Source organism: Papio anubis, chromosome 3 (genome assembly GCF_008728515.1).
Source record: "Papio anubis isolate 15944 chromosome 3, Panubis1.0, whole genome shotgun sequence".
NCBI classification, from domain to species: Eukaryota; Metazoa; Chordata; class Mammalia; order Primates; family Cercopithecidae; genus Papio; species Papio anubis.
This window is the reverse complement of record NC_044978.1, coordinates 24,476,056-24,491,212: the sequence shown is the minus strand read 5'-3', so window position 1 is coordinate 24,491,212 and position 15,157 is coordinate 24,476,056. Positions and strand designations below refer to the sequence as shown.

General features: G+C 42.9%; 1 protein-coding gene across 2 annotated transcripts; it reads left to right on the top strand.

Moving 5' to 3' along the window:
- TRIM60 (tripartite motif containing 60) lies at positions 1-13,237 on the top strand. 2 transcript variants are annotated; one of them, XM_009207801.3, is made up of 4 exons: positions 2-403; positions 4,489-4,551; positions 8,975-9,175; positions 9,309-13,237. In XM_009207801.3, the coding sequence occupies exon 4, from the start codon at positions 9,313-9,315 to the stop codon at positions 10,726-10,728; it is 1,416 nt and encodes a 471-aa protein (XP_009206065.2). In that variant the 5' UTR covers positions 2-403; positions 4,489-4,551; positions 8,975-9,175; positions 9,309-9,312; the 3' UTR covers positions 10,729-13,237. The 2 variants fall into 2 exon arrangements, with proteins under 2 accessions (XP_021794613.2, XP_009206065.2); XM_021938921.2 differs by having other exon boundaries at positions 1-403; positions 8,734-13,237.
- Positions 13,238-15,157: the final 1,920 nt, after the last annotated feature.

Below are 15,157 nucleotides of genomic sequence, written 5' to 3'. Positions count from 1 at the left end.
GCTTGAGCCTGGATGGTCGAGACTATAGTGAGCCGAGACCCTGTCTCAAAAAAACAAAAAACAAAAAACAAAAAAAAACCAAAAGTTGCTCATAGGAATGAAAACTCTGAAAAGATGGCCATTGTGATTTATATGACCCGCTGAAGCCATCAGGGCCCCCAGGACGGAGGGAGCCGCCCCAGGCTCTCCTCAGAATCTTCCCACGCTCCCTGCACCCTGGCGCATGCTCAGGCCCTTCCCGCCCACTTCCGGTGGTGCAGCCAACCACCGCGCGGGTCAATTGTGCGCCCGAAACTGGAAAACCAAGGCGCGCGGGGTTGTGTGGGGGTTCCGCTCTGCGTCCCGCGGGGTTCCACGGGTCCTGTACGGCATCAGGCCTGAACCGCCGGTCCAGCTGCTCCAGGTAAGCTGGGAGGGCCGCAGGAAAGGCGCAGTAGGGCCTGGCGGGAGGCCTCCTTAACTGGGCAGGGGCTTCCTGAGTATTAGCTGTGCCCACACCTCGGGATCGCCACCTGTCCCCGACAGCTCAGACTGTGGATCCTTTTTTTTTGTTTTTGAGACGGAGTCTTGCTCAGTCGCCCAGGCTGGAGTGCAGTGGCGCGATCGCGGCTCACTGCAACCTCCACCTTCCGGATTCAAGCGATTCTCCTGTCTCAGCCTCCTGAGTAGCTAGGATTACAGGCGCTCTCCACCACACCCGGCTAATTTTTGTATTTTTAGTAGAGACGGGGTTTCTCCATGTTGGCCAGGCTGGTGTCGAACTTCCGACCTCAGGTGATCCGCCCTCTTCGGCCTTCCAAAGTGCTGGGATTACAGGCGTGAGCCACCGTGCTCGGCCGGATTCTGTTTTAGCCGCGGAGGCGGTGGGACCCGGATGATTGAACTTTGTTGAAGATTCTGATCTGAACACCAGTTTGGGAAGTGGCCACGTGATCTCCAAAAATTATAAAGGGAGCGTTAAGGAAGGATCTACCACCCTACAGGGCCAACACTTCTCAGGCGGATTTCATCTCCTTCCGTCCTCACAAGGATCTGGCTGTTAGGAAACTGCTACGGATGAGAAAGTTTAGGCTCACTTACGTTTCGTATCATCTAAAGTAACAGAGGTTGAATCTCGAGATCTGGGAATCTCCCACAGGTTTGATTCATTTGATTCATTTTGATTCAATTGAGCCCGCACTGTGGACCAGCACAAGAATCAGAGTAGGAGCCAGGCGCGGTGGCTCACACCTGTAACCCCAACATGAGGAGGCCGGTGCGGGAGGATCGCTTGAACCCAGGAGTTCTAGCTCACGCTAGTGCCTGGGCAACATAGTGAGACCCCTGTCTCTACAAAAAAAAAAAAAAAAAAAAAATCTGGGCATGGTGGGGCGTGCCTGTGGTCCCAGCTGCTCAGGAGGCTGAGGTGCAAGGATCGCTTGAGCCCAGAGGCAGAGGTTGCGGTGAATGGAGATCGTGCCACTGCACTCCAACCTTGGCAACAGAGTGAGATACTATCTCAAAAAATAAAATAAATTAGGTAATAGAGGTTGAATTTTTCTTTTTTAATGTGACAAGTTCTCAAGCAGTAAAGGCTGAATTTTGAGAGTAGGGAATCTACCGCAGGTTTGATTTATTAGCCTAATAATTATTGAACACACACCGTACACCAGCATAAGAATCTGAGTTGGTAATTCAGTTTTGAGGAAAACAAGGAAGAATTCAGACCTCGAACTGTACTCTCCAGTGTCCTTAACCAAAGGTTGACAAAAATAAATATAAAAATATCAACTATAATCTGCAGTATGATCGGATATGTGGAGCCAGGAAAAGAGTAAAGTCCAGATGTTGGTGAGTCTTGTAATACTTAAGAGTAAGAAAGGCCATTCCATTGGAAATCGGAAGGTTATAGGGTTAGATTTGTGTTTGGAAACTATAGAGTTATGGAATTGACTGAGGAGACAGAGCATGTCAAAAATAAAGCCAGACACTGGGTAGTCATAAGGACAGATTTTAATCAGTAATGTACTATTGCAATAGGGAGAAGAATTCAGCATGAACAGAACTCAACTGTGATTTGTACAGAGGTGACCAAGCGCTTCAAAGGGGAACTGGGGAATGAAGGTAGTGAGTAGGAAGGAGCTCAGTAGAGTCAGGGAAGTGAAAAATTACAAAAAGTGGGAAAGGGGTGGTTGGGTCACGTGAAACACACCCAGGTTTGCTCGCTGGCACTTAAGGAAGTCAAGCCCCGACTCTCCCATGGATGATGGGAGACAGGGGCCCTGTCTTCAGGTATCAGAAGATAGTTACTATAGTAGGCTAATGTTTATAGCTCGGACTGGGAAGAGTGGCTTACAATGCTGTTCTTTATAAACTTCATTGCCTGAGTCTGGAAGATGGGTGGGGAAGCTGGAGTGTGTGGGGAAGGACCGACCATGGAGTTCTGGGATCTCTGCAGGAATGTTCCCTGCACTTTTTTATTTTAAATGAAATACACATTTTTTTTTTTTTAAAGATGGATTCTCACTCTGTCGCCCAAGACGGAGGGCAGTGGTGTGATCTTGGCTCACTGCAACCTCCACCTCCTGGGTTCAAGCAATTCTCCTGCCTCAGCTTCCCAAGGAGCTGGGATTACAGGTGCATGCCACTATACCTGGCTAATTTTTGTATTGTTAGTAGAGACGGGGTTTCACCATGTTGGTCAGGCTGATCTTGAACTCCTGACCTCATGATCCACCCCCCCTCGGCCTCGCAAAGTTCTGGGATTACAGGCATGAGCCACTGCGCCCGTCCATGAAATACCCTTTTTTTAATAGCAATGTGGTTCTTATAATTTAAAAAATTCCAGTTATATTTTGCAATGTATTGGCTGTACAGCTTTGTTCAGAATGCTTAAAACTGCCTCTTCAAATTTACCCAACCCCAAAGCATCCATTAAACATGGTGTGTTAAAATAAGGATTAGGAGCCTATGCAATGACATTGTTATTTATGAAAATGTTAAATTGGAAGGTGGGAAGAGTTAAAGGACACATTATTATTTTATTTTAATTTCTTATTATTGAAAAATATTATAATTTTTAAGATGTAATAATACCTTACTGTCCCTTCAAAATTGGAATGTACATGACACTTTCGGCCCAACTACTGCTATAAGCAGTTAACACCTTTTCTAATTAGGAACAATGAGAGATACAGTAGTTTTAGACCTAAATAGCACTATAATATATATACTACAACAGTTAAATACTACCTGTGTTAGTATCCCCAAGACCACCCCCGGGTTTGGTGATTTGCTAAAATGACCACAGGACTCAGCATAGTATTATTTGAGGTTATAACCTAATTATTTTGAGATGACATCTCGCTCTGTCATCCAGATTGGAGTACAACGGCACAGTTATGACTCACTGAAGCCTTGAACTCCTGGGCTCAAGGCATCCTCTCACCCCAGCCTTCCGAGTGCTGGGACTATAGGCACATGCCATCATGTCTGGCTGATTTTTATAAAATTTTGTAGAGATGAGGTCTTGCTCTGTTGCCCAGACTGGTCTTGAATGTCTGGCCTCAACTGATCCTCTTGCCTCAGCCTCCCAAAGTGCTGGGATTACAGATGCAAACCACCATGCCTGGCCAACAATTATGGTTTATTATAGTGAAAGGATACAAAGCAAAACCAGCAAAGAAAACAGTGTGTGGGATGAAGTCTGGAAGAAATGGAGCATAAGCTTCCAGGAGTCATCTCTACGTGATGTCACACAGGACCTGCTTAATTTCTCTGGAGACAAAGTGATAAACGAGTGAACTGTTGTCTACCAAGGATGCTCGTTAAAGATTTGTCTTTCCAGAATTTTTCTTGAGAAGAGATCATGCAGGCTTCTCCACCTAGCTTATATCAAAATTCTAGTTTCTCAGAAGGAAAGCAGCTATTCATCATAAACCTCATTGTTTGTATAAACACTGTAGGTGTAGTTGTAGTAAGCCATTTTTTTTTCTTTTTCTTTTTTTTTTAGACAGAGTTTTGCTCCTGTTGCCCGGACTGGAGTGCAATGGTGTGATCTCGGCTCACTGCAACCTCCACCTCCTGGGTTCAAGTGATTCTCCTGCCTCAGCCTCCCTAGTAGCTGGGAGTACAGGCATGAACAATCACACCTGGCTAGTTTTTGTATTTTTAGTAGAGACGGGTTTTCATCACATTGGCCAGGCTGGTCTTGAACTCCTGACCTCAGGTGATCTGCTCGCCTTGGCCTCCCAAAGTGCTGGGATTACGGTGTGAGCCACGCGCCTGGCCAATAGTGAGCCATTCTTACAAGGGAATGGCAGGACCCATTTCCTCATAAGTTCATTATAAATTCTGGAAATCAAAGTTGCCAGACATGAGCCAAGTAGCAGCCTTGCAAGCAGCCTTCTAAGGGTGCTCATTCTTCTGCACAGTACCACTCGGTGAGCATCTGTTCTGGGTCAGGCACTGTACTATCCTTACATGGTTTTTTTCATTTAATACTTTCAGCTTTCTGAAATGGAAACAAACTCGGAGAAATTAAGTTAGTTGATCAATGACATATAGATCTAGGTAAGTGAATGTTGGAGTGAAACACCCATCCCGTTAGAGACTGCCACCTAATAATAATATCTGTGTGATATCTGTTTATATCATCTTACGTGTTTTTTTTAAAAAACGTTTAAAAATCTTAATTTTCCCCTCGTTAGACTATTTGACATAGTAACAATTTGTGGATATCCATCTGGGTAGGTTAAACAGAACGCTATATGAAGCACTTTAATAAAGGTTTTCAAGGCTATGCACTAATGTGAATATGAAAAAAAGATGATGTGCTTAGGCCGGGCGTGTTGGCTCACATCTGTAGAGACTTTCTCATCTGTCTCACTTTGAGAGACTGAGGCAGGCAGATCACTTGAGGTCAGGAGTTCAAGACCAGCCCGGCCAACATGGCGAAACCCCGTCTCTACTAAAAATACAAAAATTAGCCGGGCATGGTGGCAGGCACCTGTAATCCCAGGTACTGGGGAGGCTGAGGCAGGGGAATTGCTTGAACCTGGGAGGCAGAGGTTGCAGTGAGCTGAGATCATGCCATTGCACTCCAGCCTGGGAGACAAGAGTGAGACTCTGTCTCAAAAAAAAAAAAAGAGAGACTGGGCACGGTGGCTCACGCCTGTAATCCCAGTTCCCAGCACTTTGGGAGGCTGAGGTGGGTGGATCACCTGAGGTCAGGAGTTCAAGATCAGCTTGGCCAACATGGTGAGACCCCATCTCTACTAAAAATACAAAAATTAGCTGGGCGTGGTGGTGTGCACCTGTAGTCCCAGCTACTTGAGGCTGAGGCAGGAGAATTGCTTGAACCCAGGAGGCGGAGGCAGAGGTTGCAGTGAGCCGAGACTGTGCCATTGCACTCCAGCCTGGGCAACGAGAGCAGAACTCTGTCTCACACACACACACCCAAAAAAAAAAAAAAAAAAGGGTGCTTAGTGATTTAGTATCACACCAGTAGTCACACCAGTTAGTATTAGGACTTTGGATAAGCCTATCAAATCATTATACTTTTTTGTTTGTTTGTTTTGCTAAGTCTCACTCTGTTGCCAGGGCTGGAGTGCAGTGGCAGTATCTTGGCTCACTGCAACCTCTGCCTCCTGGGTTCAAGCAATTCTCCTGCCTCAGTCTCCCGAGTAGCTGGGACTACAGGCGCGTGCCACCATGCCCAGCTAGTTTTTATATTTTTTAGTAGAGATGGGGTTTCACCATGTTGGCCAGGCTGGTCTCGAGCTCATTACCTCAGGTGATCCAACTGCCTTGGCCTCCCAAAGTGATGGGATTACAGGCGTGAGCCACCACGCCCAGCCAAATCATTATACATTTACATTCCATGTTTGTAATTGAAGATAATAACCAAACTCTGAGGGTTTGGGATTTTACCTTACTCACAAGCTATTAAGTTATCCTGTTAATATTTAATGGATACTTTCAGAAAATATAACACTCTTGGATTGGAGACAAAGAACTTCATTACTCCTGGCACAGCTGGCAGCATGTGCATCATGCTGGTGTTGGTTCCCCATGCCTCCCAAGTCCCACAGAGGTGGTGCAGAGGGACCATGGTAGATGTCATACACAATGTAGGTTTGCATCATAGCCAGTGAACCCCGAGCTTGGGAATCTATTTTTTTTAGCAAACCTGTTCTTTGTCCCAAATTGACACTTTACGTCTTCTTTCAAGGATACTTCCTGCAAACACAACCATGAGAAATATCCTAGATAGAGTGGTCATAGTGAAATTTTTGGCCTATTCTGGAGACCAAAGAGGTACACTCAGGGCTTATGACAGATCTCCTGCTTTGTTGTGAGGGTTTAATTAAGAAGATCGGTTATTTTGTGGAATGCACTGTTCCTGACACACAGTAAACCTTACCAGAGAAGGAGACTTTTGAGCTGTTTCCAAATATCATGAGAGATCAGTCTTGGGGAAAAGGTGAGGAAAGGATCCTCTAGGTAAAGGAAATAGTGTTTGCAAAGATGAGACATTTACATAGAATGGTTAGATTCTGAACCCTACTAGATCAGAGGAAGATACAGCTGTCAGTCGGTGTATGTTAGAGAACGCACTTTCACCAGTCCATTTCTACCATCCACACACTGACCTAGCACAGCTATTTAAGAGCACTCACATGGATGGCAGTGGCCAGAAGATCTGGTAATTCGGAGTCAAAGGGAAAAGGAATGAATTTACCTATAGACTGGGATTACTTGCAGGTGTATATAGGAAGGCAGGACAAGTTCAGCCCAACTTCCTTTTCATAGTTCCTTCAGGACCCTAAGCCTGATGTAGCTGTGTGTTCTGCTGAAGTGTTGGAATGAAATGGGTGAGGAGTAGATCTTAAAATTTGTGACAACTACATATAACCTGTTTCATTAATTCTTTTCATTCTTTTTTTTGAGACATGCTCTGTCGCCCAGGCTGGAGTGCAGTGCTGTGATCTCGGCTCACTGCAACCGCACCTCCTAGATTCAAGTGATTCTCCCACCTCAGCCTCCCAAGTAGCTGGGACTACAGACAAGCACCACCACGCCAAATTAATTTTTGTATTTTTAGTAGAGATAGGGTTTCACCATGTTGGCCAGACTGATCTTGAACTCCTGACCTCCAGTGATCCGCCTGCCTTGGCCTCCCAAAGTGCTGGGATTACAGGTGTGAGCTAATGCGCCCAGCTCCTGTTTCATTAAATCTAAGATGAATGATTCTATTCATACTAGAATAATTCTGAAATGGGCTGAGTGCAGTGGGGCTCTCTTTTAATTTTGAACAGTCTCCCAACCTAAATTTTATGTTTTATAACATTGACATTATTCTCTTTTTGTATTATTTTTGGATTTTATTCATTCATGTATCCACTTGTTCGTGATTCACTTTCTTGAAGGTCTTTACTGATTTTCTACTACCTCCCTATGAATAAGGTAGACTAAGTACCCACTTCCAGTCTATCTCATTCACCAGCTAAGGCCAAAAGAGAAACAAATACCTGAAGAAAACAATCTCAGAGTATGATTGAGTTCTATGAAAGTAAAGAGATGGGATAATGAGAGACTAGAGGGTGGGGTGGGAGGCAGTCAGATTGATGAGCAGCAGATAGGAGTTGTGAGGTGACCCGAAGGAAAAGAGAGGTGTTTATAAGGATCATGACCCCTTCCCCAGTAAATATTTAAGCATGTATTTCCTAAGAATTAGGACATTTTCTTTTGTAGCTATGGTGCAGTTAGGAAATTCAGGAAGCTTAACTTTGATGTATTACTAATATCTAATAAAGAGTACATCCTCCATTTTTTCACTTTGTCCTATACTATCCACTTTATTACAACTTTTTTTTTTTTCTCAGTCTAGAATCTAAGCTAAGAGAATGAATTGCTTTTATTGTTCGTTTGTTTTTCCTCATATGTAAGGAAACAGGCTGGGCATAGGGGCTGACACCTATACTCCCAGCACTTTGGGAGGCCAAGGTGGGAGGATTGTTCAAAACCACCCTGGCCAACATAGAGAGACCCCCATCTCTACAAAATATTTTAAAAATTAGCTGGGCCTGGTGGCACAAGCCTGTGGTCACGGTTACTCTGCAGGCTGAGGCTGCAGAGAACCATGGTCATACCACTGCACTCTGGCTTGGGAGACACAGCAAGATCCTGTCTCAAAAAAAAAAAAAAAAAAAAAAAAAACCTGCTTTTTTTCCCAGCACTGTTGTCATTTGTGCTGTTGAGAACCATTTTCATGTTGAATCTTGTATGATTTGGATTTCTTCACTGTTATATATACATACATACATTTTTATATATAATTTTATAGGTCAGGTACAGTGGCTCACACCTGTAATTCCAGCACTTTGGGAGGCTGAGGCAGGCAGATCACATGAGGTCAGGAGTTTGAGGCCAGCGTGAAACCCCGTCTCTAACAAAACTACAAAAATTAGCGAGGCGTGGTAGTGGGCCCCTTAATCCGAGCTACTTGGGAGCCTGAGGCAGGAGAATCACTTGAACCTAGCAGGCAGAGGTTGCAGTGAGCCAAGATTGTGCCATTGCACTCCAGCCTGGGTGACAGCGAAACTCCATCTCAAAAAATAATAACAATTGTATGTTATATACAATAGAATTTTATATGTAATACACAGTTACATATAATAGAATCTTATGTATTTTATATATATATTCTGCACAAGTTCTCTACAGATGGTAATGTTTTGCTCCCCGTTGCAGGTCATCAGTTTGCCCCATCATTGGATAAGGTGGTATTCTCTACATTATAAAAGTACTTATTTTTCTCTTTGTAATTAAAATATAATCCTAGAGTAAAATTTTGAGAATGTGAATATCATTCCCCCATAACATTTTACCCGGTAGTTTTTATAGTTAGTGATGATTCTTGCCTGAACCAATTATTATATTGTGATTCCAAATCCAGGAGATTCTGAAATTAAAAATCTTTTCTCATCCACAGGAATGACTGCGTATTATAACCTGTGGCTAGTTTATTGAAGAAGAAAATCATTACAGGTAGATTCAGATGGGCTGATCTATAATAGAGCTGTAAGCTTTGAATTATTATCCTCCAAGCGAACGAGCAGGGGACTAAACAAGACTCCAGTGGGTGCCATCAGCATGCCAGGCCAGTGAAACCTAAACCTGATCAATCTACAAGGTCTGGGAGGGGTATCCACTTCTCAGTGGGTTTGCACTCTACGGAGGCCGGACAAGTTCAGCCCAGCTTCCTTTTCACAGTTCCTTCACACTGACCAGAGGGAGCTTACCTTACGCACTACCTTTGTTCGCAGCTCAATGGAACTCGTGACGGCTCTGGTGAACCTCCAAGAGGAGTCTAGCTGTCCCATCTGTCTGGAGTACTTGCAAGACCCAGTGACCATCAACTGTGGGCACAACTTCTGTCGCTCCTGCCTCAATGTATCCTGGAAGGATCTAGATGATACCTTTCCCTGTCCTGTCTGCCGTTTTTGCTTTCCATACAAGAGCTTCAGGAGGAACCCCCAGCTCCGTAATTTGACTGAAATTGCTAAACAACTCCATATTAGGAGGAGCAAAAGAAAGAGACAGAAAGAGAATGCCGTGTGTGAAAAACACAATCAGTTCCTGACCCTCTTCTGTTTGAAGGATCTAGAGATCTTATGTACACAGTGCAGTTTCTCCACTAAACACCAGAAGCACTACATTTGCCCTGTTAAGAAAGCTGCCTCTTATCACAGAGAAATTCTGGAAGGTAGCATTGAGCCCTTGAAGAATAATATAGAACGAGTTGAAAAAGTGATAATTCTGCAAGGCAGCAAATCAGTGGAGCTGAAAAAGAAGGTAGAATATAAGAGGGAAGAAATAAATTCTGAGTTTGAGCAAATTAGATTGTTTTTACAGAACGAGCAAGAGACTATTCTTAGGCAGATACAAGATGAAGAGATGAACATTTTAGAAAAACTAAATGAAAACCTTGTAAAATTTTCAGATTATGTTTCCACGTTAAAACATCTACTGAGGGAGGTAGAGGGCAAGTCTGTGCAGTCAAACCTGGAATTACTGACACGTGTTAAGAGTGTGCACCACAGTTATCAAAATCTAAAACGTCCTGAACTCTTTTCATTTAGATTAACAAAATATGGTTTCAGTCTTCCTCCTCAATATTCTGGCTTGGACAGAATTATCAAGCCATTTCAAGTAGATGTGATCCTAGATCTTGACACAGCACATCCTCAACTTATTGTCTCTGAGGATAGAAAAGCTGTGCGATATGGAAGAACAAAACCAAACATTTGTTATAACCCAAAGAGATTTTATGTCTGCCCTGCTGTCCTAGGCTCTCAGCGATTTAGTTCTGGCCGACATTACTGGGAGGTAGAAGTGGGAAACAAACCTAAATGGATATTGGGTGTGTGTCAAGCCTGTCTTCTTAGGAACTGGCAGGATCAGCCATCAGTTCTGGGTGGATTCTGGGCAATTGGGCGATACATGAAGAGTGGTTATGTTGCATCAGGTCCTAAGACAACCCGGCTTCTGCCAGTAGTAAAACCCAGTAAGATTGGTATTTTTCTGGACTATGAATTGGGCGATCTTTCCTTTTATAATATGAATGATAGGTCTGTTCTCTATACTTTTAATGATTCTTTCACAGAAGCCCTTTGGCCTTATTTCTATACTGGAACAGATTCTGAACCTCTTAAAATCTGCTCAGTATCAGATTCTGAAAGATAAGGAATTGGTAAATGAGTCTGTTTCAGTTTTTGTAGGTAACTTAGCCAGTAAATTTAATCTCATTTCTGGAATCTTTAAGTTTTACCACTGAAAACCAGAGTTGATTTTTCTCCTAAATTTTTGGCAACTATAAAAAGATGTTCATAATGCCACTTTCATATATTTAGTCTATGAATATCAATTGTCAAGTGCTTTGATTTCTAAGATAAAATATTTTAGAATTATGTTACTTAACATGTCTAATAAAATGTTTTCAAATTGCCTATAATTTTTTTTTTAGTTAAGACAATTATTTAAAGTTGCTTACATTATATGAATATCATACTTGTCACAAAGCTTTTTTTTTAGTGGATTCTTCTGTTTACCTCCATATTTCTCATAATTTGTTTCTGTTCTTTTGTGTGTGTCAGTTGAAACAACTGACTTATTTTTGTGGTTAATGAAGATTTCACTTTGTTTAAATACTTTCCCCACATATACTTACCTGTGCACAATCCATAAGTAATCTCTAACAGCTCTTTTTCTCTTTCTGTGTATCACCTGCCAATCTACACCAACTACACTCGTGACTACTTCCAGGCACTACCATTCTAGGAATTGACCTCTACTCTTAGCTTCTTTCTTGGTTTAAGCCTCTGTTTTCCTCTTTATCTTTTCATTCTGGGGTATCATCAACCCAAATGTTGCAGCATTGTAAAGTTTGTCAGACTACAAATTTGCAAATGACTTTTCCCACATTTGGGTGGCAGTTAAAGAGAATATTTGGAATCATTTTAATTTTTAAAACTTGATGGTTTTGACAAGTCTGATATCAGTCTGATTCTTGATGCTTGGATACCACTGTTTTTCATAATCCTTTAAGATCTTTTGTAGCCCTAGTGTTTGGACTTTGTTTATTTTACTGACTAATCAAAGCTTAGTTTAGTATCCCTTTTCCAAAATGCTTGCAACCAGAAGTGTTTCAGCTTTCAGATTTTGGGGGGGATTTTGGAATATTTGCTTATGCACGATGAGATATCTTGGGGATGGGACACAATTTGAAAGGAAAAATTCATTTTATACACACAGCCTGCAGGTAATTACATGGAACAAAGTTTGTGTACGTTGAACCCTCAGAAAGCAAAAGTGTAGGGTGTGGAATTTTCCACTTGGGTGTCATGGCAGCACTCAGTGTTTCAGATTATGGAGCATTTTGATTTTATGTGTTTTGATTAGGGATGCTGAACATCTGCCTGCAATTTGGAATTGTATTAGATGAGCAAAACAAAGGTTTCCATCCTTAAGCAGCAGACTTCCTGGAGGGGAGAAAGGAAACAATAAAATAGTAAACACAAAGAATTGCTGTAGTGTGTTAGATGCTGATCAGATACTGTGGTGATAGGGAAAAGCAGGTCAATGTCACCCGTATGAGAGTGCTGTGCATGAGGGAGAGTTAGCTATGTGAGGTGGGTGGTCAGGGTAGGTATCTTGGAGAACGTGGAATCTGAGCAAACATTTGAGTTGAGGGCATAGGCTTGGAAATAGGTCCTCATCAAATTTCATTTCAGAGTGCATGGCTTGAGAAAGTGTATGGGGAAGGGACTGTCAAGCTGTAATAATAGCAAGGAAGCCGGTGACAAGTAGTGAGTAAAGAAAAATACTGGAGTAAGGTCAGAGAGGTAGTATATTTCTCTCTTATTTGATCTTGGGGTTTCTCCAGAGAGTGGCTATACCCTCCAGCCCTGCCCTGCCCCAACTCCAGGGGATTTGGTAGTGGATATTTACAGGGTGCCTCTGATGGGATATTTCTTTATCCTAGTGGATGGCCTAATGCCTGAGTATCCAATCTGTGACCAGGAGTCCCTCTCACAGGAAACTTGTTTATACTGACAAACACCCTGTGGCTCTTGTCGGACCTATTTCCAGCTTATTCATGCCAAGACAGCCACTCTGTAGGAGAGCCCTGACCAGGAGAAAAGTTAAGCCCATGTGTTAGTAGAGTTTGACATAGAGGAGGTAACGCAACAAAAACACATTAAATAACAGAAACAGTTTTATTACAGGTCCATGAGAGAAGACAGTACTGTTGAGGGCTGATGAGAAGGCTGCAGGGGCAGTGCTGATCACCTAGCGGTTGAGGAGCCAGAGAGAGAGAGAGACCAATGGGCCAAGGCCTTTATTGGGGTCCAGTGCATTTCCCAAGGGGCATTCTAGTTGGTGGATTTGAGGTAAGCAGGCATGAGTTTTGTGGGGTCACACTGTATGAGAGGTAGTCCTTGCAGCAAATGTATACAGTCCCCTGTGGGGTGTGCAGGCCAGTGGGGTGAGTCAAGTAGGTTTTATCTACATGTCTTATTAGGGAGATGGTCACCAGGAGGCTGTTGTATAAGGCAGATACCTGGATCAAATACGTTGAGGAACAGAACTAGAGAACTGGTAACAATATTAAGGGCAACCAAGCCCTGTTTCTGATATGAGAAAGTTAAATCCTTATTAAAAGTGGATGTTTACAGCTCAGGAAGGCAAAAAATTAAAAAAAAAAAAAATGCTGAAGGCTGGACACAGAGGCTTACACCTGTAATCCCAGCACTATGGGAGGTCACTTGAGCCCAGGAGTTTGAGACCAACCTGAACAACATAGTGGGATGCTACCTCTACAAAAAATGTTAAAATTTAGCCAGGCATGGTGGTGAGTACCTGTTGTCCTGGCTACTTGGGAGGCTGAGGCAGGAGGATCACTTAAGTCCAGGAGGCCGAGGCTGCGGTGAACTATAATTGTGCTACTGCACTCCAGCCTGGGTGACAGAAAGAAACCCTGTCTCAAAAAAGAAAAAAGGAAAAAATCATAAGAAAAATATATTTACTATTCATTAAGTGGAAGTAGATCATAAAGGTCTACATCCTCGTCATCTTCACGTTGAGTAGGCTGAGGAAGAAAAGGAGAAGTTGGTCTCAGGTAGCAGAGGCAGAATAAAATCTGTATAAGTGGATCTGCTCAGCTTGTACCCATGTTGTTCAAGAGTCAACTGTACACTACATCATCTATGAATTATTCTTGTCAAGAAAAAAGTTAAATCTGAATTTAGCAAGCCTTTATAACTAACTCTCAGTTTACAGAAAATATGGGGGTCAAGGAATAAGTTAAGTGACACAGGAAATGACACAGAAATGTGTGAAATAATACAGGACAGTTACCTACTCTACTCAACAAGGCAATGATATTTTTTTAGTTGAAACCAATAAAATTTCTAAATGTAAAACATAAAACTTCTTTCAATCCAGATTTGAACAAACCAACTTTAAAAAGACATTTTATTGGCCGGGCACAGTGGCTCATGCAAAAAGAGCGAAACTGTCTCAAAAAAAAAAAAAAAGACATTTTATTTTATTTTAATTTTTTTTGAGATGGAGTCTTGCTCTGTCACCCAGGCTGGAGTGCACTGGCACAATCTAGGCTCACTGCAACCTCTGCCTCCCAGGCTCAAGTGATTCTCCTGCCTCAGCCTCCCAAGTAGCTGGGATGACAGGCACGTGCCACCACACCCAGCTAATTTTTGTATTTTTAGTAGAGATGGGGTTTCACCATGTTGTCCAGGCTGGTCTTGAACTCCCGACCTCAGGTGATCCACCCACCTCTGCCTCCTAAAGTGCTGGGATTACAGGCGTAAGCCATGGCACCTGGCCAAAAAGACATTTTATAAGGCACTTGGGGAATTTTCAATACATATTAAGAATAAAATAATACCAAGGAGGAAGCATTGCTTGTTTTGTTAAATATAATACAGGTTATCTAAGATTATACCCATATTTGTTGGAGTGGGTACTTCCCCCTCAATGACAGCAATTAAAAGGAGGAGAAAACAGGAATTAGTGAAATCCTGATGAATGTTGAATGCTGATTGATGGAAATATGGGATTATTTGATTATGTATTTATTTTGATTTTATTTATTTATTTATTTTGAGATGGAGTCTCACTCTGTCCCCAGGCTGGAGTGCAGTGGTGCGATCTCGGCTCACCACAACCTCCACCTCCCAGGTTCAAGTGATTCTCCTGCCTCAGTCTCCTGAGTAGCTGGGATTACAGACATTGACCACCACCCCCGGCTAATTTTGTATTTTTAGTGGAGACAGAGTTTCTCCATGTTGGTCAGGCTGATCTCGAACTCCCAATCTTAGGTGATCCACCCACCTCAGCCTCCCAAAATGTTGGGATTACAGGCATGAGCCACCAGGCCCAGGGCCTGGAGACATTTCTACTGTTACCTTACCACTGAGGTAAAGTATCTCCATGATTACCTCCAGTATCTCCATGATTACCTTCATCTACCCCCGAGAGATTGGGCCTGCCACTCGACTCCGCAGCTGTCTGGAGACTGGCAGGCCTTGGCCTGAAGGTCTGTAGGGTGAGTGACCTGCAAGACTCACAAGAGGGGAAGCCGACAGAGATA